Source organism: Salmo trutta, chromosome 38 (assembly GCF_901001165.1).
Source record: "Salmo trutta chromosome 38, fSalTru1.1, whole genome shotgun sequence".
Taxonomy (NCBI): Eukaryota; Metazoa; Chordata; class Actinopteri; order Salmoniformes; family Salmonidae; genus Salmo; species Salmo trutta.
In genome coordinates this window covers 413,049-440,150 of record NC_042994.1, presented here as the reverse complement: position 1 = coordinate 440,150, position 27,102 = coordinate 413,049, and the positions used below count along the sequence as shown (strand labels likewise).

The following is a 27,102-nucleotide window of genomic DNA, read 5'->3' as shown; positions in this document are numbered from 1 at the left end:
GTGTTTGTGTGTGTATGACACAGTGGATTTAGCTGAGGGCCCTTCAGGACCAGACTGATAGGGAGTACTGTTGACATCTATACTGTGTAGGATGTGTGTTTGAACTTTTCTACATCCATAACAACCAGCTCTCGAGACTTTGATGGCCTTATTGGCCTTCCTACAGATGTTGTCTGTATTTGTTTGTATGTGTGTGTGTGTGTGTGTGTGCGTGCGTGCGTGCGTGCGTGCGAGCGAGTGACTGTCTGTCTGTCTGTCTGTCTGTCTGTCTGTCTGTCTGTCTGTCTGTCTGTCTGTCTGTCTGTCTGTCTGTCTGTCTGAGTCACTTGCTGTTTATCCTCACAGCTTGGGGATAGGAGATATCATTGAAGCTGGTGGTCAGTCTTTAGGCTGCTATACAGCTCGACGGACCGTAGAGGGTTGAACATTTATCCTCCTAAATTTGGGGTTCTGAGAATAAAACAGCTTCAGAACAATCAATGTAGAAATATGTGTTTACAGTTCTACACATCTGTTCAATAAGTGGTTGTTGTTGTTGATGCTTCTTATGATAATGACTTTATTGTATCCATTAGGAAATTATTTTTGCATCATACAACATGTCATCTTAAATAGACAGACGTAGACAGACATGCAACACATCACACACATTACATACATAGTGCAATAGACTTACAGACAGACAGTATTCACATAGACAACCATATAGAACAATACAACACAACACAATATGAGCCTGGTTCATTTTCAGTAATGAGGCCCTGTACCCCATTTACAGTTTCTACTTCAATGTATCAGGTGGAGTTATTCACCAGCTATAGAGTGACTTGTTGTTTATGTTTCTAAGACTGCAGGGTGGGAGATGCAACAATGGCCTTGAGAACAGCAGGAAGTGTGTTGGTGGCCTTTCTCTGGTCTGTAGCAGGTATGGTCTCCTTCATAATGTTTCAGTTGCCCTGTATGTCAATCTACAGACATTTCTAAAAGGATAAGAATCATAATGTTATTCTGGTGTGTTCTGTTAGGTGTCTCCACTTCACTATAAATAGTTATCTTTCATACCTCACTGAGTGATGCTTATCTCTGGTTTCCATTCACACTTCTGCACATCAGCAGCAGCAGCAGTATAATGTTGTCCACCACCAGCAGGGTTGGGGTCAATTCCATTACAATTTCACTCAATTCAGGAACTAGACTGAAATTCAAATTCCAATTATTTTCAATGCATTTCAATTAGGAACATTTAGAAAATGTGGAATTGGAATTTGGTTTACTTTCTGAATTGATTGTAATTTAAACGGGATTGACCCCAACCCTGGCCACCAGTGCTTTTTACTTCCATGATGTATACTGAAATGAATACTAGAATGATATAAGGGAATGTACATTTGAGAAGATGGGTCCTACAGTATCCTGTACATGTTTACATGCATTTGGATGTGATATTGTAATGTCTGTTTTTTTTATAGTCTTGATGTCACAGATGAAGTTCTCTCATGGTTGAGTCCTGTGACACTGTGTTTCAGGTGTTCTTGGACATAATACTGTGAGGAGTGTCTGTGCCTTAAAGGGGTCATCAGTGGACATGCGCTGTCCTGTTCCCAGTGTGACCCAAGTCACAGAAATAGTCTGGTATAACAAATGGTTGAATCATGAGCCTTATGATCTGAGATGGGACCCTAAGTATGAAGGTCGTGTGGAGTACAATGGAACTACAGAGAAGGACTGCATCCTGAGAATCACAGACCTGAGACAGTGTGACATAGCAACATATTACTTCAGACATAATACAAACCAGTATTCAGAATGGAAATATGGCTCATATGGATACGGCATAAATAGTATAGTACAACTCAACTATTTATTACATGATCTATGAGAACAGTGAAATGGTGGTGACTGACAGACTTCCTCCATTATTGTTTCATAACCTCTCCCTTCAGATCTAAAGGTGGAGAGGATATATTTCAACAAACTAACCTGTATCACCACCTGTACTCTGACTGGTAACCCCACCTACATCTGGTACAAGAACGGACAACATCTAGATGAGAGCACCTCCCCCCAGTACAAAGACTCAGTCTCCAGTAACTATGAAGACAGTTACTCCTGTGCTGTAAAAGGCCATGATGATCTCCCCTCTCCTGCAGTGTGTGTGTTTATTTAATTAACAATACTGTACAACCTGTGTGTGTTGTTTTCACTATGAGAACTTGAACTTTAATTTCTAGAAAGAACTAAAAATATAATCCAGTTGTCCTCTTGTTATGTCACTGTGTTTCAGGTGTTCAGGGTCAGAGCTGCTACAGAGTGACTTACACCAAGAGGAGAATCGGTGTCTTGAATGGGGTCATAGTTTCCCAGGAACAACTCTGACTGTCACAGGTAATACTACACTGTATGATACAACTGTAAATCATATTGAATTACAGGAGAAAATGAATGAACCATCCTGTTAACACAGAGGTGTATGTGGTTTTATACATATTGTTTCAGGTCTGCAGGTGAAGGTGACTCCTGCTGCAGAGGGACAGAAGACACTGACCTGTAGCACCACCTGTACTCTGACTGACAACCGCAACCCCACCTACATCTGGTATAAGAACAGACAACCTGTGAAAGAGGACTCCTCCCCCATGTACTCCATCAGCAGTGAGGATGCAGACAGTTACTCCTGTGCTGTAAAAGGCCGTGAGGGTCTCAGATCTCCTGCAGTGTGTGAGTACAGTACAATAGTACTGTCACGCCCTGATCTGTTTCACCTGTCCTTGTGATTGTCTCCACCCCCTCCAGGTGTCTCTTATTTTCCCCAGTGTATTTATCCCTGTGTTTCCTGTCTCTCTGTGCCAGTTTGTCTTGTATGTTCAAGTCAACCAGCGTGTTATCCCGTGCTCCTGCTTTTCTATTCTCTTTTACTAGTCCTCCCGGTTTTGACCTTTGCCTGTTTTTCTGGACTCCGTTCCCGCCTACCTGACCATTCTGCCTGCCCTGACCTCACGCCTGCTTGCCATTCTGTACCTCTGGAACTTTGAACTGGTTTTGACCTTTTGCCTGTCCACGACCATTCTCTTGCCTGCCCCTTTTGGATTGTTAATAAACATATTGGACTCTAACCATCTGCCTCCTGTGTCTCCATCTGTGTCTCACCTTGTGCCCTTATAAGTACAGTACACTACTTAGCAAGTATCATGCATCGTACTTTATCAATCATTACAGATCAAAAAGCCTTTTTTACTCATTGTCTATATTACTTTAAATTATTATAATTATTATGAAAGTATTGTGACATTAAGGCTTTGGGACATTTATATTTTACATCAGATGGTCCAAAGAACACCTCATTGTCAGACAGTCCCTCTGGTGAAATAGTGGAGGGCAGTTCAGTGACTCTGACCTGCAGCAGTGATGCCAACCCACCTGTCCAGAGTTACACCTGGTGGTACAAGAAGAATGGAGGTCACAATCAGAGTATCTCCAATCACAACACAGGATCACATCATGTCTTCAATCAAATCCAGTCATCTGACAGTGGAGAGTACTACTGTGAGGCCCAGAATGAGATGGGGACAGACAGGTCTAGGACCATGAACATGGATGTGAAGTGTGAGTAAAGTACAGCTCAGTGTTTGAATGAAAAGGTAGCAAAACAATTGGAATTAAATGAAGTAGTCCTAAAGTATAGAATCTCCAAATGTGTATTTGTTAACATTTTGTGTAAGTTAGAGTTTTAGATAGTTCTCTGACTTAACAGATCATTTATTTTTGACATGACATTCCATTTGTAAATATACTATTCTCATAAATATGCTTCTGTCCTATCCGTCGGACAAATTCTCCTTTACCAGATGGCCCAAAGAGCACCTCAGTGTCAGTCAGTCCCTCTGGTGAAATAGTGGAGGGCAGTTCAGTGACTCTGACCTGCAGCAGTGATGCCAACCCACCTGTGGACAAATACACCTGGTACAAGAAGAATGGAGCTTCACTGACAGGATCTGAAAATACATACAATTTCACGACCATCAGCTCTGAGGACAGAGGAGAATACTACTGTGAGGCTGAGAATAAATCTGGACCACTCAACTCTTCTTCAGTGTCTGTGGACGTTTAGTGTTAGTTCACCTAACCTCATCTTTTGATCAGAGGATCACATTTAAATTCATATTTCAATCACAAGTAAAACACTATTTAAAACACTGTTGTAACATATTGTCCACCAGATGACCCAAAGAACACCTCAGTGTCAGTCAGTCCCTCTGGTGAAATAGTGGAGGGCAGTTCAGTGACTCTGACCTGCAGCAGTGATGCCAACCCACCTGTGGACAAATACACCTGGTACATTCAAAATAAGACTTTTCTAAATGGATTTGGACAGATGTACAACATAAGTAACTTCAAGTCTCAGGACAATGGACATTACCACTGTGAGGCCTGGAATGGAAGAGGATCTATGAACTCTACAACTCTGATGATCATTTTACCAGGTGAACTTTCATCTTCAGTACTTCAGTGCAAAACGACATGTTTCAGTTACACCAGGGTCCCCCCCCACTATTTTAATTGTTCTCTCTCTCTCTCTCTCTCTCTCTCTCTCTCTCTCTCTCTCTCTCTCTCTCTCTCTCTCTCTCTCTCTCTCTCTCTCTCTCTCGACTGTAACACGTACACAGGTCTGAACATGAGGACCATAGTGATGGAGGTAAGAGTCTCCAGCTTCAGAGATTTTTGCAGCTAGTTCCAGTGATTGGCAACAGAGAACTGGAAGGAGAGGCAGCCAAAGGAGAATTGGCTTTGGGGGTGACCAGTGAGATATACCTGCTGGAGTGCCTGCTACAGGTGGGTGCTGCTATGGTGACCAGTGAGCTGAGATAAGGCAGGGCTTTACCTAGCAGAGACTTGTAGATGACCTGGAGCCAGTGGGTTTGGCGACAAGTATGAAGTGAGGGCCAGCCAACGAGATCATACAGGTTGCAGTGGTGGGGCTTTGGTGACAAAATGGATGGCACTGTGATAGACTGCATCCAATTTGTTGAGTAGAGTGTTGGAGGCTATTTTGTAAATGACATCGCCGAAGTCGAGGATTGGTAGGATGGTCAGTTTTACGAGGGTATGTTTGGCAGCATGAGTGAAGGATGCCTTGTGGCGAAATTGGAAGCCGATTCTAGATTTAATTTTGGATTGGAGATGTTTAATGCAAGTCTGGAAGGAGAGTTTACAGTCTAACCAGACACCTAGGTATTTGTAGTTGTCCACATATTCTAAGTCAGAACCGTCCAGAGTAGTCAAGAGTAGTCAGCGGAGTCAATCACCACCTTCCGGAGACACCTGAAACCCCACCTCTTTAAGGAATACCTAGGATAGGATAAAGTAATCCTTCTAACCCCCCCCCCTCCTAAAAGATTTAGATGTACTATTGTAAAGTGGTTGTTCCACTGGATATCATAAGGTGAATGCACCAATTTGTAAGTCGCTCTGGATAAGAGCGTCTGCTAAATTACTTAAATGTAAATGTAAATGTAGTGATGCTGGACGGGCGGCAGGTGCGGGTAGCGATCGGTTGAAGAGCATGCATTTAGTTTTACTTGCATTTAAGAGCAGTTGGAGGCCACAGAAGGAGAGTTGTATGGCCTTGAAGCTCATCTGGAGGTTAGTTAACACTATATCTTTCCCTCTCTCTCTCTCTCTCTCTCTCTCTTTCTGTCCACAGAATGTCCATCCTGACCCTAACAGTGACACCAACAGTGACATGTAAACACCTCTGAACATGAAGACCAGGTCACCAGAGTATGACACCCTGGCAGTAAGTGTGTGTGTGTGTGTGTGTGTGTGTGTGTGTGTGTGTGTGTGTGTGTGTGTGTGTGTGTGTGTGTGTGTGTGTGTGTGTGTGTGTGTGTGTGTGTGTGTGTCCATAAACATTTTAGTGGGAGTGTGAATTGCTAATTCAGTATCTTGTTTCAGAATGTGAGGGGACCCTCCCACTGAAGAGAACCCCTACAGAACCTGGACTGAAGAGAACCACCACAGAACCTGGACTGAAGAAAAGTACCTTAGAACATCAACTGAGTAGAACCACCACAAACCCTGGACTGAAGAGAACCACCACAAATCCTGGACTGAAGAGAACCACCACATAACCTGGACTGAAGAGAACCACCACAGTACCTGCACTGAAGAGAACCACCACAGAACCTGGACTGAAGAAAATACCTACCAACATCAACTGAAGAGAATCACCACAGAACCTGCACTGAAGAGAACCACCACAGAACCTGGACTGAAGAGAACCACCACAGTACCTGCACTGAAGAGAACCACCACAGAACCTGCACTGAAGAGATCCACCACAGAACCTGGACTGAAGAAAATACCTACCAACATCAACTGAAGAGAATCACCACAGAACCTGCACTGAAGAGAACCACCACCGAATCTGGACTGAAGCGAACCACCACCGAATCGACTGAAGAGAACCACCATCAAATCTGGACTGAAGAGAACCACCACAGAACCTGCACTGAAGAGAACCACCACCGAATCGACTGAAGAGAACCACCATCAAATCTGGACTGAAGAGAACCACCACCGAATCGACTGAAGAGAACCACCATCAAATCTGGACTGAAGAGAACACCACAGAACCTGCACTGAAGAGAACCACCACCGAATCTGGACTGAAGCGAACCACCACCGAATCTGGACTGAAGATAAGAACCACAGAACATCAACTGAAGAGAAGCACCACAGAATCTTGACTGAAGAGAACCACCACCGAATCTGGACTGAAGAGAACCACCACAGAAGCTGGACTGAAGAGAAGCACCACAGAAGCTGGACTGAAGAGCTACGGTTCCAATCCAAAGCCAGGCCTCACACCTCTATTCTCTTGCTATTGTATCTAGATGGTTTTCCAGACCATGAACTTTAGCTTTTGAGTAAATGCAGGAATAGATTTTTTATTTTCTTATAATGATACTTATATAGGTGATAAATAGGATGGGCTATGCTTCTGCTTTTTTTCAATGGGATTTTTCCATTTCCATTTGTTTGATGATATAAATAGAATACTTTTCTTGTGTACCAATCTGTTTACTATCTATAATTTAAGTTTATATTTCTGATCTTTTTCTATGGGATTTTGCCATTTAGGGATTTATAACATTAATAGTCCTACTTTTCTCAGCAACTAATATAGATAATATTGATAACAGCTTTTTAATATTTTTTGCTCTGGGGCCAAGTTTCTCCTGATGTGTTTAATGATTTACTTTGCATTGCTGTCAGACATTATTCTGCATTTTATGTTTTATATTACGTAATACCATATATATATATATATTTTTTAAATGTCATCAGTACATTACATACATTTAAACATTTGCAGTTTTTATACATTTTATATTAATTATTATTTTATATTACTTAATACAATATTGTTCAGTGTCATGATATCACTTGTTTTATCATCACATTTTCATTATTACCTATTTAGATACATGTTTAAGAAAATTTAAGACGGGATAAACTGCATTCAATACCGGAGGAAAACAAAGTGGAGAGTGCTTTTCAGGTCACGCGCCTCTATCAAACAGTACACTTCCCTCGAGCCACATTCTGAACAGGGCTACTTCTTCATTACACAAAGGAAAAACATCAACCAATTTCTAAAGACTGTTGACATCCAGTGGAAGCGATAGGAACTGCAAGCAACTGCCTTAGAATTATGGATTCTCAATGAAACCGCATTGAAAAGAGAGTGAACTAAAAAAATAAATCCTGGATGGTTTGTCCTCGGGGTTTCGCCTGCCAAATAGGTTCTGTTATACTCAAAGACATCATTCAAACAGTTTTAGAAACCTTAGAATGTTTCCTATCAAAACCTAGCAATTGTATGCATATCCTAGCTTTTGGGCCTGAGTAGCAGGCAGTAAACTTTGGGCAGACTAGTCATCCGGACGTGAAAATAGCGCCCTCAAGCCATAAGAAGTTTTAATTAACCTCAGAAATATTATTTAGATTCACTGAAATTACCCTAGTTTAACTCTTTGTTGTCTCCTCCAGTGAAGGGTATTCAGCTGTATAAGCACGGCCAGTATTTATTTTCACTAAAACAGTTGTTTTGCAAAGAAGGTCTACAGTAGCCTCAACAGCACTCTGTAGTGTGGCACCATGGTGACAGATAGTTTTTGTCCTCCTCTGGGTACAATGACCTCAATACCGAACCTAGGAGGCTCATGGTTCTCAACCCCTTCCACAGATTTACACAGTAATTATGACAACTTCCGGACAATGTCCTCCAACCTATCAGAGCTCTTGCAGCATGAACTGACATGTTGTCCGACCAATCAAAGTATCAGATATTTAATCTAGTTCTGAAAGCATAAGATACAACTAGCTAGCACTATAGTGCATAACATGTGGTGAGTAGTTGACTCAAAGAGAAAGACAATAGCTGAACAGTTTTGAAAAAATGTATTTCTTTAAAAATGAAGGAGAGGCAAGAGAGAGTGGGAGAGAGCTAGCAAACTCTACTTTGCTTTTTCCTTTCACTTTCACTTACTTAGCCAGCATCTAATGCAGCTAGCTAGTTAAGTTACTCAAATAACCGTCTCAAACAGAGAGGGATGGTATGTTCGCTAGTTGTCTATGGCTATCCAACACTGGACCTCTTCCAAGTCAAGGTAAGCTTTTGGTTTTATTCATTTATTGCCACCTGGGCCCACCGGTGTAACTGCTAAACTGCTTGCTGACTGTACACTGTACTGCATGATTGTAGCGTGTTTACTAACACATTAGTTCTAGTAGCTATGAAGACTATGACGTTAGCAAAGATGGTAACAATGATGTAGGCTGTGTGTATCGTTAGCAGTCATGATATGAAGGTTTGGCTTGGAAAGGTTTTTTTGCCTGCTCACAGACAGCTGATGTGTTGTGCACTGAAGTCCACAAGTGAAGGGAAAAGGTGAGAGGAGTATAGTGCAGAGATGTAAGAAGGAATTCTACAATGGGCAATGTGATCATGTTGTTTGTATGTGTCTGCTTTGAAAGTGAACTGTGTTTGAATGTGATCAGAGGTGTATTTATTCCACCGATTCTGTTGAAAAATGTTTTTTAAACAAAAGCAAACGGAAGGAAATGGGGATAAACATACCTGAATTTGTCCAAGAGAAACTCTTGTTTGCAACTGTTGGACTAATGATTACATCCTAGATCAGCTAGATGCAGGCCAGAGTGTGCAAGGCAGTATTGAATGTGTCACTGTCTGTCACCTTGATTACTCAACTGTTTCTCTCAACCTGTGCACCTACGTTGTAACCTTTCATTCATAGGGTAGGTTGTAACAACCTCATGATGGCTATAGGGAACACTAGAGTATCATGACATGTAGTAGTTAAAAATATCCATGTTACATTGAGCTGGGTGAATGGAATATGAATGACAGTCATCCAAAATGCTCTAATAGAAATAAGGCCATGCTCATAAAAAATGTGCGTCCTCCCTCATCTTAAATGTCTCTGCCTGCCTGTCTGTCTGTCTCGCCATCTCCCCGCCACAGTATAGACAGGCTTCACTACCAGACCCCACCACAGGCAGCATAGTATAGACAGACTGCACTACCGGACCCCACCATAGGGGCATAGTATATACAGACTGCACTACCAGACCCCACCACAGGGAGCATAGCATATACAGACTGCACTACCATACCCTACCACAGGGGGCATAGTATATACAGACTGCACTACCAGACCCCATCAAAGGGAGCATAGCCATTATTACAGGAATTTGATTTCTGTTTTAACCAAAACACTACAACAATAAAGAAATACATGCTGTACATCTAACACTGATTTATTGTGAGGTTTAGCTACAATGTTTCCTGAGGGGAGGACCTATCCTCCCCTAAGGATTCCAGTGGTGGACCTCTCCTTCCCTCATGACTCCAGTGGCGGACCTCTTCTCCCCTCATGACTCCAGTGGTGGACCTCACCTCCCCTCATGACTCCAGTGGCGGACCTCTTCTCCCCTCATGACTCCAGTGGTGGACCTCACCTCCCCTCATGACTTCAGTTTTGGACCTCTTCTCCCCTCATGACTTCAGTGGCGGACCTCTTCTCCCCTCATGACTCCAGTGGTGGTCCTCTCCTCCCCTCATGACTCCAGTGGTGGTCCTCTCCTCCACTCATGACTCCAGTGGTGGTCCTCTCCTCCCCTCATGACTCCAGTGGTGGTCCTCTCCTCCACTCATGACTCCAGTGGTGGTCCTCTCCTCCACTCATGACTCCAGTGGTGGTCCTCTCCTCCCCTCATGACTCCAGTGGGTGAGTATGTTTAATTCTGGTTATTCCACAGTATACATTTCTACAGTTATAGGTTCTATAGGCTGTCTCAAATAGCACCTTGTTCCTATATTCCTTGTATTTTGACTGTGATCACCTCCCTCCTTTCCTCTCCTCCTTCTACATTCTGTGCTGTTGGTGAGGGGAGATATAATTAGAATGTAGAACTCGGATACTCTCTATGTTCTCTACTATAGATGTGGGGAGATAGAGAGTATCAGAGTTCTACATTCTAATTCTTTATTCTGTACTGTATATGAGGGGTGTGGTGGTTAATTTATGTCTTATCAAATGAGGAGAGACAAACTTAACACACGAGTCGGAGTTATACTTAAACTAAATCTTTAATAATAAGAGCTTTGCAATAGCAATGACTTTCAATGATTCACCATTTTCTAATTACCCGTTGAGAGTGACAACACAATGGCTACTGAGATCCTTTATAGCAAAGATCCACCCCCTAGTCGACATAACAAACCACAGATATTAGGAACAGTTCACAAAGTGAGACTTTATAAATGAGAAAGGAGTATCCCGTAGCCAGATAGCATTCGCTATAAATTATCGTTCAGTTTGGCCCCTAAGACGAGGTTCTAATCTCGTTCTTGGTACTTCAAAGCACAAAAACACCAACTCATCCAATGGCATAACTCAATTGTCAACTCTAGATACTCCCATCTCAAGTAAAACCCCTTCTTGACCCCACTCCTGGACAAGCTCACTGAGGGGAGTGAGCCTCTAGGTCATACACTATCGCAGGTTAAGTGCAACATCATAGAGGACATACGATGTTTCCAGACACTGCCATACACCTCCCCCAATGCTAAAGGAGGGAGTGACTTGCGCACAGACATTGTGGAGACAAGTAATTGGTTCCCCATTAACCTGTTTGGGATAGGGGGCAGTATTTTCACGGCCAGATGAAAAAAACATACCCGATTTAAACTGGTTACTTCTCTTGCCCAGAAATGATAATATGCATATTATTAGTAGATTTGCATAGAAAACACTCTAAAGTTTCTAAAACTGTTTGAATGGTGTCTGTGAGTATAACAGAACTCATATGGCAGGCAAAAACCTGAGAAGATTCCAAGTAGGAAGTGTCCTGTCTGCGAATTTGTAGTCCTTCTTTTGCTTCTCTATCGAAACTACAGTATCTGAGCTGTTACGTGGCACTTTCTAAGGCTTCCAATGGCTCTCTAAAGCATTCAGAAAGCGGATTGAGGCGTCTCCTGTCTCTGGGCAGAGTAAAGGAGCACAGTTTTTCAGTGGACTGCCTGGTGACTCAGATATTGGAAATGCGCTTTCACGAGACCTAGCCATTTTTTCTTTTGTCTTTTGAATGAATACACTGTTGTCCGGTTGGAATATTATCGGTATTTTACGAGAAAAATATCATAAAAAATGATTTTAAACAGCATTTAACATGCTTCTAAGTACGGTAAAGGAACATTTTTAATTTTTTGTCTCGATATGCGCTCGCGCGTTACCCTTTGGATAGTTACCTGAACGCACGAACAAAACGGAGGTATTTGGACATAAATATGGATTATTTGGAACAAAAACAGCATTTCTTGTGGAAGTAGCAGTCCTGGGAGTGCATTCTGACGAAGATCAGCAAAGGTAACACCATTTCTCTAATAGTAATTCTGAGTTTAATGAGCCCCGAAGTTGGCTGGTGTCTGAATAGCTAGCCGTGAAGGCTAAGCTATGTACTCAGAATATTTCAAAATGTGCTTTCGCCGAAAAGCTATTTTAAAATCTGACATAGCGATTGCATAAAGAAGTTCTGTATCTATAATTCTTAAAATAATTGTTACGTATTTTGTCAACGTTTATGATGAGTAATTTAGTGAATTCACCGGAAGTTTTGGGTGGGAATGCATGTTCTGAACATAACATGCCAATGTAAAAAGCAGTTTTTTTATATAAATATGAACTTGATTGAACAAAACATGCATGTATTGTATAACATAATGTCCTAGGAGTGTCATCTGATGAAGATCATCAAAGGTTAGTGCTTCTTTTAGCTGTGTTTTGGGTTTATGTGACATATATGCTTGCTTGGAAAATGGCTATGTAGATGTTTTTGGCTATGTACTCTCCTAACATAATCTAATATTTTGCTTTCGCTGTAAAGCCTTTTTGAAATCGGACAATGTGGTTAGATTAACGAGAGTCTTGTCTTTAAAATGGTGTAAAATAGTCATATGTTTGAAAAATTGAAATTGGGCATTTTTTTTGGTTTTTGTATTTCGCTCCACATTCTTCCATTGGATATTTGGCGAGGCGTTCCGCTAGCGGAATATGAAGACAATGTTCCATCCTGTCCTCTTCCCTTTCTGATATTCTGCATAGCACCAGGGATATGTGAAAAACAGCCTGACCACTCCCCTCTCTGGGCCCCAAGTGACTGAGAACCAGCTGATGGAAGAAGTGCAACTGCCAACACCTGAGTCCAAAGGGATACATTCTAATAACAAGTATATAAAATAAGCACATTATGCAGATAAGACATCTTAATTATCTATGTTACCCAACTAATTCTGATTCGTCCACCACAGGGAAGATAGAGTTTATCAGAGTTCTACATTCTAAATCTAGGTTATGTACTGTAGGTGTGGGGAGAGAGAGAGTATCAGAGTTCTAAAAGAGAGATTATGTGCCTTTGTCAACTTCAAGAATCCCAACATATCCACTTGCACCTTGGAGAGGCTAAATTGGCTCATTCATCCCCCTCCTCTCCCCTGAAACTATTTCCCAGGTCGTTGCTGTAAATGAGAATGTGTTCTCAGTCAACTTACCTGGTAAAATAACGGTAAAATAAAAATAAAAAATGAATAAATGTGAGAGATGAGATGAAACATAATGCTGTCATATGCATTTAACTATGTGAGATGTGCTTTCAACTATTTAGCTTGAACTTAAGGAGTGTGTACTTTTGGGACCATGCATTGGTTCAATTGTACTTTTGGGACTATGCCATTGGTTCCATTGTACTTTGGAACTATACTATTGGTTCCATTGTATAGTAAGGACTATGCGATTTGTTCTATTGTACTTTTGGGACTATGCAATTGGTTCCATTGCACTTTTAGGACAATCTTTATTTAACCAGGCAAGTCAATTAAGAACAAATTCTTATTTACAATGGCGGCCTGGCAAGAGGCAAAAGGTCTCCTGTGGGAACGGGGGCTTAAAAAAAGGCAATGCAAAGTAGTGATATGGGCTGACAACTAGAAAGAGCTACTTGTCTCAATAACCTGTTCATCTATTTGTCCTTTGAACTCCTCCAATGGAGGACATTCCAAGATCAATGGGCTGAATAATGAAAGGAAATTTTTCAGTGTTTGGTTCTAATTTTCGGTACTGTTAGCATAAAACAAGATTGAGATCTGAGTTTGTATGTGTTCTCATTTCATGCTAGAAGAGAGGATATATAAAATGGCAGTTATCCTTAAATGGTCTTCTGAATAAGAATGTACCAGCGTTTCTACTGATGTCCACCTGACAGCACTGTAGAGATCACAATGGTGAGTTAGACGTCTCTGCATGATACACAGAGTCAAGAGCCTTCAGTGTAGAGCATGAGTCTTGCACATAAATAGTATCACCATTGTTCAACACAGAGAGAAAAGTACAATGATTCAACTCCTTTCTGGCGGCAAATGAAAAACAAGCCGGAAATAAAATCCATTGCAGTGTTATTGGTTTCATTGTACTTTTGGGACAATGCTATTAGTTCCATTGTACATTTGGGACTATGCTATTTGTTCAATTGTATGTATTTGGACTGCCCCTGCAGTATGTCCTCCTGCCAGGGGGTGGAGTTGGAGAGCACCAGGCTGGTGATCAGGTACCCAGACCGCTGGATGCAGAGAACCCCTCAATCTCCTCAGAGGACCAACTCTATAGGCCTCAACACCTCCTCAGCCTCCCAGTACACCTCCACAGGGTAAGGACATCCGTCTGTCATTCAAATGATCATTATGAGTCTTTCTAAAGTGTTACCAATCAACTCATATCAACTTTTGAAATGTACAAAATGATGGAAGGAGGAAGCAGGAGCACAGGTGCAGGTGTTTGTGTTTTCATACAGTTTGTCTCTCTCTCTCCCAGGACCAGGAGGATGGCTCCCATCAATGGTGACAAGTGTTTTTTCTGGAGGACCACTGGCTGTTTCTATGGTGACAAGTGTCGCTTCAAACACAAGCCGGACCAGAGAGGAAGAGAGGAAACCATGTCAACCCTGTCCACCATGACAACCCTGTCCACCACACAGTGACTGGATAGTAGAGAGGGAGGAGAATGATGAAGATTAAGGAAGAGGATGAGGGACTGTGTCCCTACTTTAAAAAGGACAGGAGGCTTGAGGGGGTGTCACCCCGTTTGTAGTCCTCTGACACAGACCACAGATCCCAGACAGAACATTACACATATATAATGAGTGTGTGAAGTGTCAATCAAAGTGAAGAGGAGTGCACCTCTGATTTCCTTCCCCCTCTCCATCGGGCCTGAGCTGTGAAACATGGAATTGACATCATCATTAGAACTTGAAGGGATATTTGCCCAGTGAACCTCCTCTATGATGACCATGTTGTAGACACTAAGGGGGCAGACATCTGTTGCTATCATGTGTTTTACTGTGTATGTATTTATGGTCATGTGACTGGACATGTGACCTGTATCTGTGACCCTTTGTGATGTCACTGTGAGACTCACTGCCAGCCTGATGCCATAGGGTGCCTAGTAATTGCCCCTACAGGGGATAAATAAATGCTATTTTTTAAATTGAATTACAATTGAATATGGGGCACGTTCCAGGCAGACTATATTGCAGTCACCTGCCTGCTCTCACAAACATTAGTCCTTCTCCTTTTTACCTATAGGGGTACCATAATTCAAAATCAAATAACGAAATGATCCATGGTATGACCACCTTAAAACAATTCCATATGTCAGCTAGTAGAACCCCCCAAACGGCTTAGACTTTTAGATGTTCAGAAACCCAGTGTCAGAGGGAGCAATGTCCAGCACCTAAACACACAAATCAAATCAAATTGTATTAGTCACATGCGCCAAATACAACAGGTGTAGACCTTACTGTGAAATGGTTACTGACAAGCCCTTAAGCAACAATGCAGTTGTTTATATGTAAGAAAATACTCTATTTTTTTTCATTATAAAAATGCCAACAAAAAAAACTTTCAAAATCACACAATAAAATAACAATAATGAAGCAGCAATAAACAATTACATTAAAGATTAATCACTGTCATTTTCAAAAAACACGCATCACTCAGAATAATCCCAGACAGGCAGACAGATTTAGCTATATGCATGTCAGGGTTCACTTTGGGTCTGTTGTTCTGAAGAGCAGTGAGCTGATGACATCTCTTTCACACAAGCACACACTGGAAATTCAGAGCAGCTTGCCTTGGCCTTGGCATAATGACAGCTCACTGTCGTCTGTTTTTTCTAGCTAGCTAACATTGATAGCTAATAGTTAGCTAACTAGCTAGCTTGCTAGCTAACTATAGGGTCTTGATGTAATTCAGCGACAGCACATCATATTGTTCACAATCCAGTACATTCAGAGTAGCTGTTTGATGCACAAAAATACTTGTTTATTGCTGAATAACAGCAGCTTCATGTAGCTAACAAGCTAGCTGAGAACAATAGTTCACTCAATACAAACGGCAGTTCAACATAAGTTCCAATAACAGTACTTTTACGTGTGTGCCTGTGTAGCGTGGTTCGTTCTGCGTTGTGTACTTTCAATCAGGACACTGCCACAACTGGAATTATGATGGTTGAATCATGTTTATTGGTCCTGCACACAAAGAGACAACACACAATAGGTTAGCCCTCGGTGCAGTCACAGCTCTCGGGCACCTTGCTAGCTGAAGGTCCGGCAAAAGAGCGGGAACTGCATACATACATTCAGTGCCCATCAGCACACTATACAATACAGTTAAAATTATATACAACATATTCGGAACAAAATAAAAGACATACCTGCACACGAAGAGACAACACACAATAGGTTAGCCCTCGGTGCAGTCACAGCTCTCGGGCACCTGCGTGACCACATAGCAACTCACTCAAACACGGTCCCAAATACTCCCAAGTTACAATAGGTACCCTAATTAGCGAGCTGGTGAAAGTTAACATAAATCTTTATAATTGTTCACATTGTAACAAACCCTATAATTGCGTAACAGCACTTTATGTAACTTTACCACAGTTTTATATTGCCAAATTACGGCGCCAAGGACAACATACCTTGCTAGCTGAAGGTCCGGCAAAAGAGAACGATAACAGGGTCCGCAAGTACGGATAACCCGCGATGGACCAAACCAAAATATACAAACTTTTACAATTAGGTGTATTTACAATATAGATATAAAAAAATGTTTGTACACTGAAAAATAACATTAACTATGCTGCTGTAATTAAATAAAGAAAACACATTGAATTATTATTATTGTTATTAACTTATTAACATCCCCTCTTGCCCTGGCCTACTTGAACTGTCCTTGCGTGCAACTTGGTGCATAATCTAGGGGAACAACATCACTCTACTACACCTGGTTTATTCTATACACATTTTTTTACATTATCAAATGTTATTTTACATTCTATTTTGTATTTTTTCATCAGAATCGAGGGATATATGAAGCCTGGAGTCTGCAGTAATGTTGAGATGTCAGTAGGGAGAGCTCTACTCTAGAACACTGGAATCAAAGATACTCCCCTTTCATCTGTTCTGGAACCTTCAGTACCAGCTGATGTGGAGTGATGGGAATGGGTCACATTTTGTCTCTTGTAAAACATGTAGGCCCACTCCTCAAATAAAGAAATGTAACTACAATATGCTGACTTTAGACCATTTTCTATTTAGATACAGTAACATCCCTTATGTGACATGCTGTTCATGCATGTTAATGCCCTGACTAGGCTACTTTAAAATGTATCAACCACAGAACTCACACTTAGGCTACGTCTGCTTCTACTAATACTTACAGTAGACTACTTCTTGTTTCCACACAGTGACAGTAAGTTGACTAACTGTTCAAGACCTCACCCCTTCACTTCACTCTGTAAGTACACTTGACGAGATCTAGAAATATAGTTTTAGTTATGATGTATTTAGCCAAACATCACATGACTTACTGTATCTTTGTACTTGTTGGTTTATTTTGAACTGTGTTTTGGTTGTTACATCAGGGCCTGTATTCATAAAGTGTCTCAGACGGTCCATATCATTATGATCTAAAAGGCTAAACTGATCCCAGATCAGCTCTCCTACTCTGAGACACTTTGTGAATACAGACTCTGGACTGTTGTTTCATGTGTTTAGTTTAGTTCAGTTTATTCAATTACATGTTCAAAACATGATCAGTAGAGTATGCCGGTAATACCCAGATCTCCATTCAATAGGGTCAAGTTCACTGTCAAAGTATAACAGGGTCAAGTATAACTGTGTGTGTGTCTGTGTGAGTGAGTGTAAATTAATTTTTACATATTAATCAGATTGTGGGCTATACAGTCATGACCAAAATTATTGGCACCCTTGACAAATACTGAGCTATATTGCGTGCTACAAAAGATGGGATGTACGTTGTTGTAACAACTGTCGTAGAAAGGGGACCAAAGCGCAGCGTATTGAGTGCTCATGATGACATTTATTTTAACACAGAACACTAAAGAAAATAACAAAAGCAAAAGCGATCACCTCACAGTTCTGTCAGGTACATAGACTAAACAGAATACAACTACCCACAAACACAGGTGGAAAAATACCCTACTTAAGAATAATCTCCAATTAGAGACAACGAGGACCAGCTGCATCTAATTGGAGATCATCCACCAAAAGAACAAACGTAGAAATATAGAACAAAACATAGATATAGAAAACATAGAATAACACAAAACACCCAATGTCAGGCCCTGACCTACTCTACCATAGAAAATAACATCTTACTATGGTCAGGACGTGACAGTTGTACATGTGGTTTCACATAAAGACTTGTGCATGCTATTTTAAGAGCTCTGAGAGCAACAGATTGTTGTGGAGACATTTTGAAAATGGAATAAAGTAAGATCAAGAGTGATTGAGTGGATGCTTCTTAAGAGCTTTAGGAGTAGTATTAACATGAAACACAGTGACGGTGGGTTGTGTTTAGGAGTAGTATTAACATGAGACACAGTGATGGTGGGTTGTGTTTAGGAGTAGTATTAACATGAGACAGTGATGGTGGGTTGTGGTTAGGAGTAGTATTAACATGAGACACAGTGATGGTGGGTTGTGTTTAGGAGTAGTATAACATGAGACACAGTGATGGTGGGTTGTGTTTAGGAGTAGTATTAACATGAGACAGTGACGGTGGGTTGTGTTTAGGAGTAGTATTAACATGAGACACAGTGATGGTGGGTTGTGTTTAGGAGTAGTATAACATGAGACACAGTGATGGTGGGTTGTGTTTAGGAGTAGTATTAACATGAGACACAGTGATGGTGGGTTGTGTTTAGAAGTAGTATTAACATGAGACACAGTGATGGTGGGTTGTGTTTAGGAGTAGTATTAACATGAGACACAGTGGTGGTGGGTTGTGTTTAGGAGTAGTATTAACATGAGACACAGTGATGGTGGGTTGTGTTTAGGAGTATTATTAACATAAGACACAGTGATGGTGGGTTGTGTTTAGGAGTAGTATTAACATGAGACACAGTGATGGTGGGTTGTGTTTAGGAGTAGTATTAACATGAGACACAGTGATGGTGGGTTGTGTTTAGGAGTAGTATTAACATAAGACACAGTGAGAAACATGAGAAACATTAGACTATACATAATATGGTCCTCTGTAGCTCAGTTGGTAGAACATGGCACCTGCAATGAAATGGGTTTGGTTCCCGGGACCACCCATATGTAAAATATATGCACACGACTATAAATTGCTTTGGGTAGTTGAGTCTTCTAAGTGGTATTATTTATGGACAGCAGACTAAAATACGCTACACAGTCAATAGAGCAGGCTGTGGTGATGTTCAGTGATGCCTCTGCTTGATAAAGCTACTACCAGTACTGCACAACAGAGGAGACTGGTATATTTGTTTTCTTTTTATTTAACCTTTATTTAACTAGGCAAGTCAGTTAAGAACAAATTGTTATTTTCAATGACGGCCTAGGAACAGTGGGTTAACAGTCTTGTATAAAGGAGGATGGACTCATTATATTGGCTGGAATGACAGGAACACCATTCATTTTATTCCCATTACTTCCCAAATGAATGAGGACATCATGAGGACTGGAGGCTGAAGTAATGTTGAGATGCCAGTAGGTAAACCTCTAGTCTAGAACACTGGAACCTTCAGTACCACTGATGCTGCTGATGAGGAGTGACGGTCATGGGTGTATAAATTAAATGGGTTCTAATTGGATGACATCATGGAACTTTGACCTGTATATACAGAACTCTGAAGGGCAAGGCAACACATTAAAATGTTAACGTGTAAAAATGTAAAATGTAAAAATGTTATAAATAGTATAGACAACACATTGTTGACATGGTTCTGTATATTGTATAAAGATCACATTGGAAATGGGACACATATTGTTTATTAAGAAATATAGGCCCAGACTTGTCTTTTTCACAATTTCTGTTAAAATACAGTAACAGCCCTTTTCTGACGTGCTGGTGTGGTCGTCGTGCATGTTAATGTCTTAATTAAACATAAAGGACAGTTCTGCATCAGCTACTTGTGTTCTGACTGCTTTTATAATGTTTCAACACTTACTTCTTGTTTTCACTCACTACCAGTCACTTGACTCACTGTACAAGACCTCTCCACTTCACTTCACTCTGTAAGTACTCTTGATAATATCTTGAAGTATAGTTTTGGGTTATTTGTTTTTAGTCATAAGTCATATACTTGAGGGTAATGTATCATTTACTTCTTGTTATGTTTTGAGCTGTGTTTTGGTTGTTACATCAGGGCCAGTATTCATAAAGTGTCTCCCCCGGTGTGGGTGTGTGTGAATGACACAGTGGATTTATCTGAGGGCCCTTCAGGACCAGACTGATAGGGAGTAGTGTTGACATCTATACTGTGTAGGATGTGTGTTTTAACGTTTCTACATCCATAACAACCAGCTCTCTAGACTTTTATACAGACTCCATGGGCCTTATGGGCCTTCACTACAGATGCACTCTGTGTGTGTGTGTGTGTGTGTGTGTGTGTGTGTGTGTGTGTGTGTGTGTGTGTGTGTGTGTGTGTGTGTGTGTGTGTGTGTGTGTGTGTGTGTGTGTGTGTGTGTGTGTGTGTGTGTGTGTGTGTGTCACTTGCTGTTTATCCTCACAGCTTGGGGATAAGAGTTATCATTGAACCTGGTGGTCAGTCTTTAGGCTGCTGTACAGCTTGACGGACCGTAGAGGATTGAACATTTATCCTCCTATATTTGGGGTTCTGAGAATAAAACAGCTTCAGAACAATCAATGTAGAAATATGTGTTTACAGTACTACAGATCCGTTCAATAAGTGATTGTTGTTGTTGATATAATGATGATGATTATGTAGTTATTCACCTGCTATAGAGTTGTTGTTTATGTTTCTAAGACTGCAGGGTGGGAGATGCAACAATGGCCTTGAGAACAGCAGGAAGTGTGTTGGTGGTCTTTCTCTGGTCTGTGGCAGGTATGGTCCCATAACTGTTTTTCAATTTACAAACATGTCTAAATGGTTAAGAGTCATTATGTTATTCTGTTGTTCTGTTTGGTGTATCTACATCACTTTATATAGTTGTTTTTCACTGCTCATTGAGCCATGCTTATCATGCTTATTTTCCATTCACACCCAACTCAGTAACTATGGCAACAAAATGTGGACCAACATTACTGTCAGTGAGAGCCATTTTTGCTAAATTTCCATTTAATAAATGTTGTGTTGTGTGACTTTGTTTCAGTTGTACTGGGGCAGAATGGCTGGAGTGTGACTTACACCACTCAGAGTATCTGTGCCTTGAAGGGGTCAACAGTGAAGCTGTCCTGCTCTTTCAGATATCCCAGAGGTCATAAAGTCACATCAACCTTCTGGTTCACTAAAATGGAGACTGAAGATATAGGTCTGGACCCAGAATATGCAGGTCATGTGGAGTATCGTGGGGATAAGAAGAAAGACTGTACCCTGAGAATCACAGACCTGAGAGAGAGTGACTCAGCTACGTACAGGTTCAGATTATTAACAGATCAGGAAGGAGGGACATATACTGGAAAACTTGGAGTGACTTTGTGTGTCACAGGTAAAGTAAAAAAGTGCTATTATGTTCATTTCCAATTAGTTCTGAAAAATTGCCTTGGTTTGTATTTATGTCTGTATAACATAGGATTTCTTCCATCTTTGTATTAGAGTGATAAGTCAGTGATAAAGGGATTTACAGTGATATTGTTTTTTCTCCAGGTCTTCAGGTGAAGGTGACTGGTGGACATCAGGAGAAGATACTGACCTGTATCACCACCTGTACTCTGACTGACAACCCCACCTACATCTGGTACAAGAACGGACAACATCTAGATGAGAGCACCTCCCCCCAGTACAAAGACCCAGTCTCCAGTAACTATGAAGACAGTTACTCCTGTGCTGTAAAAGGCCATGAAGATCTCCACTCTCCTGCAGTGTGTGAGTGTGAATTTAATACATTATACTGTGTTGGTTTCACTTTGTCATTTGAGAACTTTTAGCATTTCTAGAAAGAACTGAGAATAAAATCCAGTTGTCCTCTTGTTATGTCACTGTGTTTCAGGTGTTCAGGGTCAGAGCTGCAACAGAGTAACTTACACCAAGAGGAGAATCTGTGTCTTGAAGGGGTCAACAGCGGACATGTCCTGTACTTATGTTGGTTATTATTCCACCACATCAACATTCTGGTTTAGAAGTGATAAGTCGACCCCTGAAGACCTAACCACAGACCCAGGGTATACAGGTCGTGTGAAGTACACTGACAAAAAGACATGGAGATATAAAGGACCCTCCATCCTGAGAATCTCAGATCTGGGAGAGGAGGACTCAGCTGAGTATCGCTTCACTTTTAAAACATACAACTTTGAATGGGGTCATAGTTTCCCAGGAACAACTCTGTCTGTCACAGGTAAAACTACACTGTATGATACAACTCTATATCATATTGAATTACAGGAGAAAATAAATGAACCATCCTGTTAACACAGAGGTGTATGTGGTTTTATACATATTGTTTCAGGTCTGCAGGTGAAGGTGACTCCTGCTGCAGAGGGACAGAAGACACTGACCTGTATCACCACCTGTACTCTGAGTAACCCCAACCTCATCTACATCTGGTACAAGAACGGACAACATCTAGATGAGAGCACCTCCCCCCAGTACAAAGACCCAGTCTCCAGTAACTATGAAGACAGCTACTCCTGTGCTGTAAAAGGCCATGAGGATCTCCACTCTCCTGCAGTTTGTGAGTGTTTATTTAAGGGACAAATCAAAATTTGTTGGGGGACGGGACGGAATGGGGCTGGTCTCCAAAGTTGAAAATATTTTCACATGACCCTCCTATTGTTCTGTAAAATAAATTGAACACCCTCCCCCTCATAGAATTAATGCAAAATAATGTTTACGACCACAAATAAAAAATAACTGTATTTTTAAACGTTAATATCGACTTTGCCACTTCAGCATGCTTTTGTGGCATGGTCGATGCCACGCAGGGCTGTGGGCCAGAAGTTTGACGGTTCCCGACCAATACAGACAAGCTCACCCTGCCTGCCTGTTTCATTACACTACGATCATATACAAAATATATGCAATGAATTTTCCAACAACAGGTTTCTGTGCCAATGTACCACACAACCAATAAGCAAAGCTTACAAACTTCGGGCACTTAAATATCATGGTTTGTTTTTTCAACACCACAATAAATAGACAATGTAAATCTGGACAAACAGAGAATACATCCCTCCCTGCCTTGTAGTCTTACCCAGTATCGAAGGCTTGTCTTGACAATCTCTGAATGTCATTAAGCTTTTTGGTGTTTTGTAACAAATGTCTCTTTCCATTCATCAAATGGCTGCTGCACAGTTTGGATTGATTGACTGATTGATTTTATTTGTCAGTGTCATGTCCTGACCCTTGTAAGAGGTCGTTTTCCATAGTAGAGTGGTCAGGGCGTGACAGGTGGTTGTTTTGGGTGGTTTTGGGTTTTCTGTTTATATGTGTTTTTTTTCGAGATTTCTATTTCTATGTTTTGTTTTCTATGTTTTGGCCGGGTATGGTTTCCAATCAGAGGCAGGTGTCTATCGTTGTCTTTGATTGGAAGCCATACTTAGGCAGCCTGTTTTGCCTTTGGGTTTTGTAGGTAGTTGTTTTCCGTTTTGTCTATGTACCTGACGGAACTGTTGGCTGTCGTTTTTATTATTTTGTTGAAGTGTTATCATTAATAAAGGAAATATGAGCACTTTACACGCTGCGCCTTGGTCCCCTTTCGACGACCCTTGTGACAGTCAGTAAAAAAAATACATACATACACATTATTTTTTAAAGTGACCTTGATTGCACAATAATGTCAGGGACGTATTTTCATTGTGGTCCCTATGTTATACATAAATACATATACAATTATACTGAACAAAAACAAACGCAACATGCAACAATTTCAAATATTTTACTGAGTTAGGGTTCATATAAAGAAATCAGTCAATTGAAATAAGTCAATTAGGCCCTAATCTATGGATTTCACATGACTGGGCAGGGTCACAGCCATGGGTGGGCTTGAGGGCATAGGCCCACCCACTGGGGAGCCTGGCCCAGCGAATCAGACTGAGTTTCTCACAACAAAAGGGCTTTATTACAGACAGAAATACTCCTCACTTTCATCTGCTGTCTGGGTGGCTGTTCTCAGATGATCCCGCAGGTGAAGAAGCCGGATGTGGAGATCCTGGGCTGAATGTAAAAAAACACACAATCCTCCCCAATGCAAAAAATAAATAGATTTATCCCAAATACATCACTGTAAAACTGTATAAACTGTATATCTGTGTCTGTGTTGGTTTCACTTTGTAGTAGGAGAACTGTTAGCATTTCTAGAAAGAACTGAGAATATAATCCAGTTGTTCTCTTGTTATGTCACTGTGTTTCAGGTGTTCAGGGTCAGAGCTGCTACAGAGTTACTTACACCAAGAGGAGAATCTGTGTCTTGAAGGGGTCAACAGTGGACATATCCTGTACTTATGTTGGTTACTCCACCACATCAACATTCTGGTTTAGAAGTGATAAGTCGACCCCTGAAGACCTAACCAGAGACCCAGGGTATACAGGTCGTGTGAAGCACACTGGAACATACAAAGGTCCCTTCACCCTGAGAATCTCAGGTCTGAGAGAGGAGGACTCTGCTGAGTATCGCTTCACTTTTAAAACAAACAACTTTGAATGGAGTCATAGTTTCCCAGGAACAACTCTGTCTGTCACAGGTAATACTACACTGTATGATACAACTGTATATCATATTGAATTACAGGAGAAAATAAATGAACCTTCCTGTTAACACAGAGGTGTATGTGGTTTTATACATATTGTTTCAGGTCTGCAGGTGAAGGTGACTCCTGCTGCAGAGGGACAGAAGACACTGACTTGTAGCACCACCTGTACTCTGACTGACAACCCCACCTACATCTGGTACAAGAACGGACAATGTCTAGATGAGCCCACTTCCCAACAATACTCTAGTAATACCCTAGTAGTGTTGGGTCATTCTGCGGACAGTTACTCCTGTGCTGTAAAACACCATGAGGACCTCCACTCTCCTGCAGTGTGTGAGTATGAATTAAACTACTATTCTACTTAGCAAGTATCAATAATTTAATATCAATGAGAAGGGTATTAGTGCTTTATCTATCAATATTCATCATTACATAGAAATGACAGACAATGTCATAGATGTATGCATGTCTATAGTTAGAATGTTCAGTACCTCAAACACTTGAAGAATAGTTTAGTAGACACTCCGGTCCTAAAGTATCTCCAAATGTATTCTTGTTCATGTTTTTTGTAAGTGATAGTTTTAGATAGTCCTCTGACTTTTAGATTTTTTTTATTTTTTTTTATTTTACACATGACGTCATTTGAGGTAGTATACAACAGTCCTAACCCTCTGACAAATTCTGCTTTACTAGATGCTCCAAAGAACACCTCAGTGTCAATCAGTCCCTCTGGTGAAATAGTGGAGGGCAGTTCAGTGACTCTGACCTGCAGCAGTGATGCCAACCCACCTGTGGACAAATACACCTGGTACAAGAAGAATGTAACCTCACCAAAAGCATCAGGACAGAGTTACAGCATCACTAACATCATCTCTGAGGACAGAGGAGAATATTACAGTGAGGCTGAGAATACAATAGCATCTCATAACTCTACAGCTCTGATGATCATTGTAGCAGGTAAAGTTTCATCTTTAATATCTCAATACAAAATTACTTTTCAAGATATATCTTAATAATTATACTTTAGATTATTGCACTTTTGTTTATAACTACAGGTTTATTTATAAAATCCCCAAGTATTAACAAGTATTATATTGATATTCTATTTTATTATTATAATAACGTTCAGTTCATTAGAACATGCTGTGTACTCATACCATCCATATTTTATTAGAGGGAAACAAACATCAGTTCTGACTGCATTTGTAGGAATCATAGTGGTTGTTCTGGTTCTCATCCTCTGTCTCTCTGGACTCATGTGGTTCAGGTGAGTTTTTTTGTTGTTTATTATTTCACTTTAGAAGATTAATTCATTCATTCATTCATTCATTGATTCGCTTACAAAACAGGAAGAAGTCCTCCAATACCACCTCTGACACAAGAGACACAGCAGACAATGGACAGGTGAGTCTGTTGGAATCAGAAGATGACTGTGTTGACTGTGCAGTTTTTGTGGGACTTTACACTCCTCATGTTGTCTGTCCTCTCACCCCATCAGGGAGACTCTAGTCCAGTGTATGACAACATCTCAAGCATGGCCATGAACCCTACTGCAGCACAGACAGCAGCCACAGACGACCAGGATGATGTTCACTACACCAGCATCCACTTCTCTCGCTCCAAAAACCAGGAAGTGCCTCTATATTCCACCGTCCAACTGCCTCAGCCCCAGAAACAGGATGAGGATGTCCAGTACGCTGCTCTGAAATACAACTTCCCCAGTGCTGCCACCCGGTGAGCATATTCTGCATGAAGGTCATTCATATGCTGCAGTTTATTGTAGGAGATGTCATCAATAAGCAAAACAGTTGACCCTTAGTGAGCACTATGAACCCAAACTATGAACCCAACAACGGACATCGCAGGACAATTACTATGACATGTCTATAATGAGGGAGTGATGTGACGATGATTTTGAGGAACTGTTCTTCTGTTCTAAATGTCACTCTATTCCCTATTTAGTGCACTACTTTAGACAGAGCCCTATAGGGTGCCACCATTTGGGACGCTGTGTTTGTTTTATTTCTGTTTCTCTGCTTCAGACCCGCAGCAGCACAATCAGCTGAGGAGGACTCCTCTGTTCTCTACAGTACAGTCAACAAACCCTGAGCCAAGAAGACCCGAACACAACAAACCCAGAACCAAGAAGACCTGAACACAACAAACCCAGAACCAAGAAGACCCAAACACAACAAACCCAGAAAGAAGAAGACCTGAACACAACAAATCCAGAACCAAGAAGACCCAAACACAACAAACCCAGAACCAAG

General features: G+C 41.1%; 1 protein-coding gene and 2 long non-coding RNA genes across 3 annotated transcripts in view; all 3 read left to right on the top strand.

The window, feature by feature from the left end:
- The first annotated feature begins 833 nt into the window (after positions 1-833).
- The window catches only part of LOC115178717 (B-cell receptor CD22-like), a 51,456-nt gene continuing 25,187 nt past the window's right edge, over positions 834-27,102 (top strand). Inside the window, exon 1 of the mRNA XM_029740007.1 lies at positions 834-925. Coding sequence (XP_029595867.1) covers positions 871-925 — 55 coding nt within the window. The 5' untranslated portion in view covers positions 834-870. The remainder of the gene's footprint in view (positions 926-27,102) is intronic.
- Positions 20,992-21,438, top strand: LOC115178735 (uncharacterized). Its single transcript, XR_003872687.1, has 2 exons — positions 20,992-21,029; positions 21,298-21,438. It is a non-coding gene; the product is annotated as an uncharacterized LOC115178735 (long non-coding RNA).
- On the top strand, positions 26,411-27,004 carry LOC115178736 (uncharacterized). Its single transcript, XR_003872688.1, has 2 exons — positions 26,411-26,566; positions 26,875-27,004. It is a non-coding gene; the product is annotated as an uncharacterized LOC115178736 (long non-coding RNA).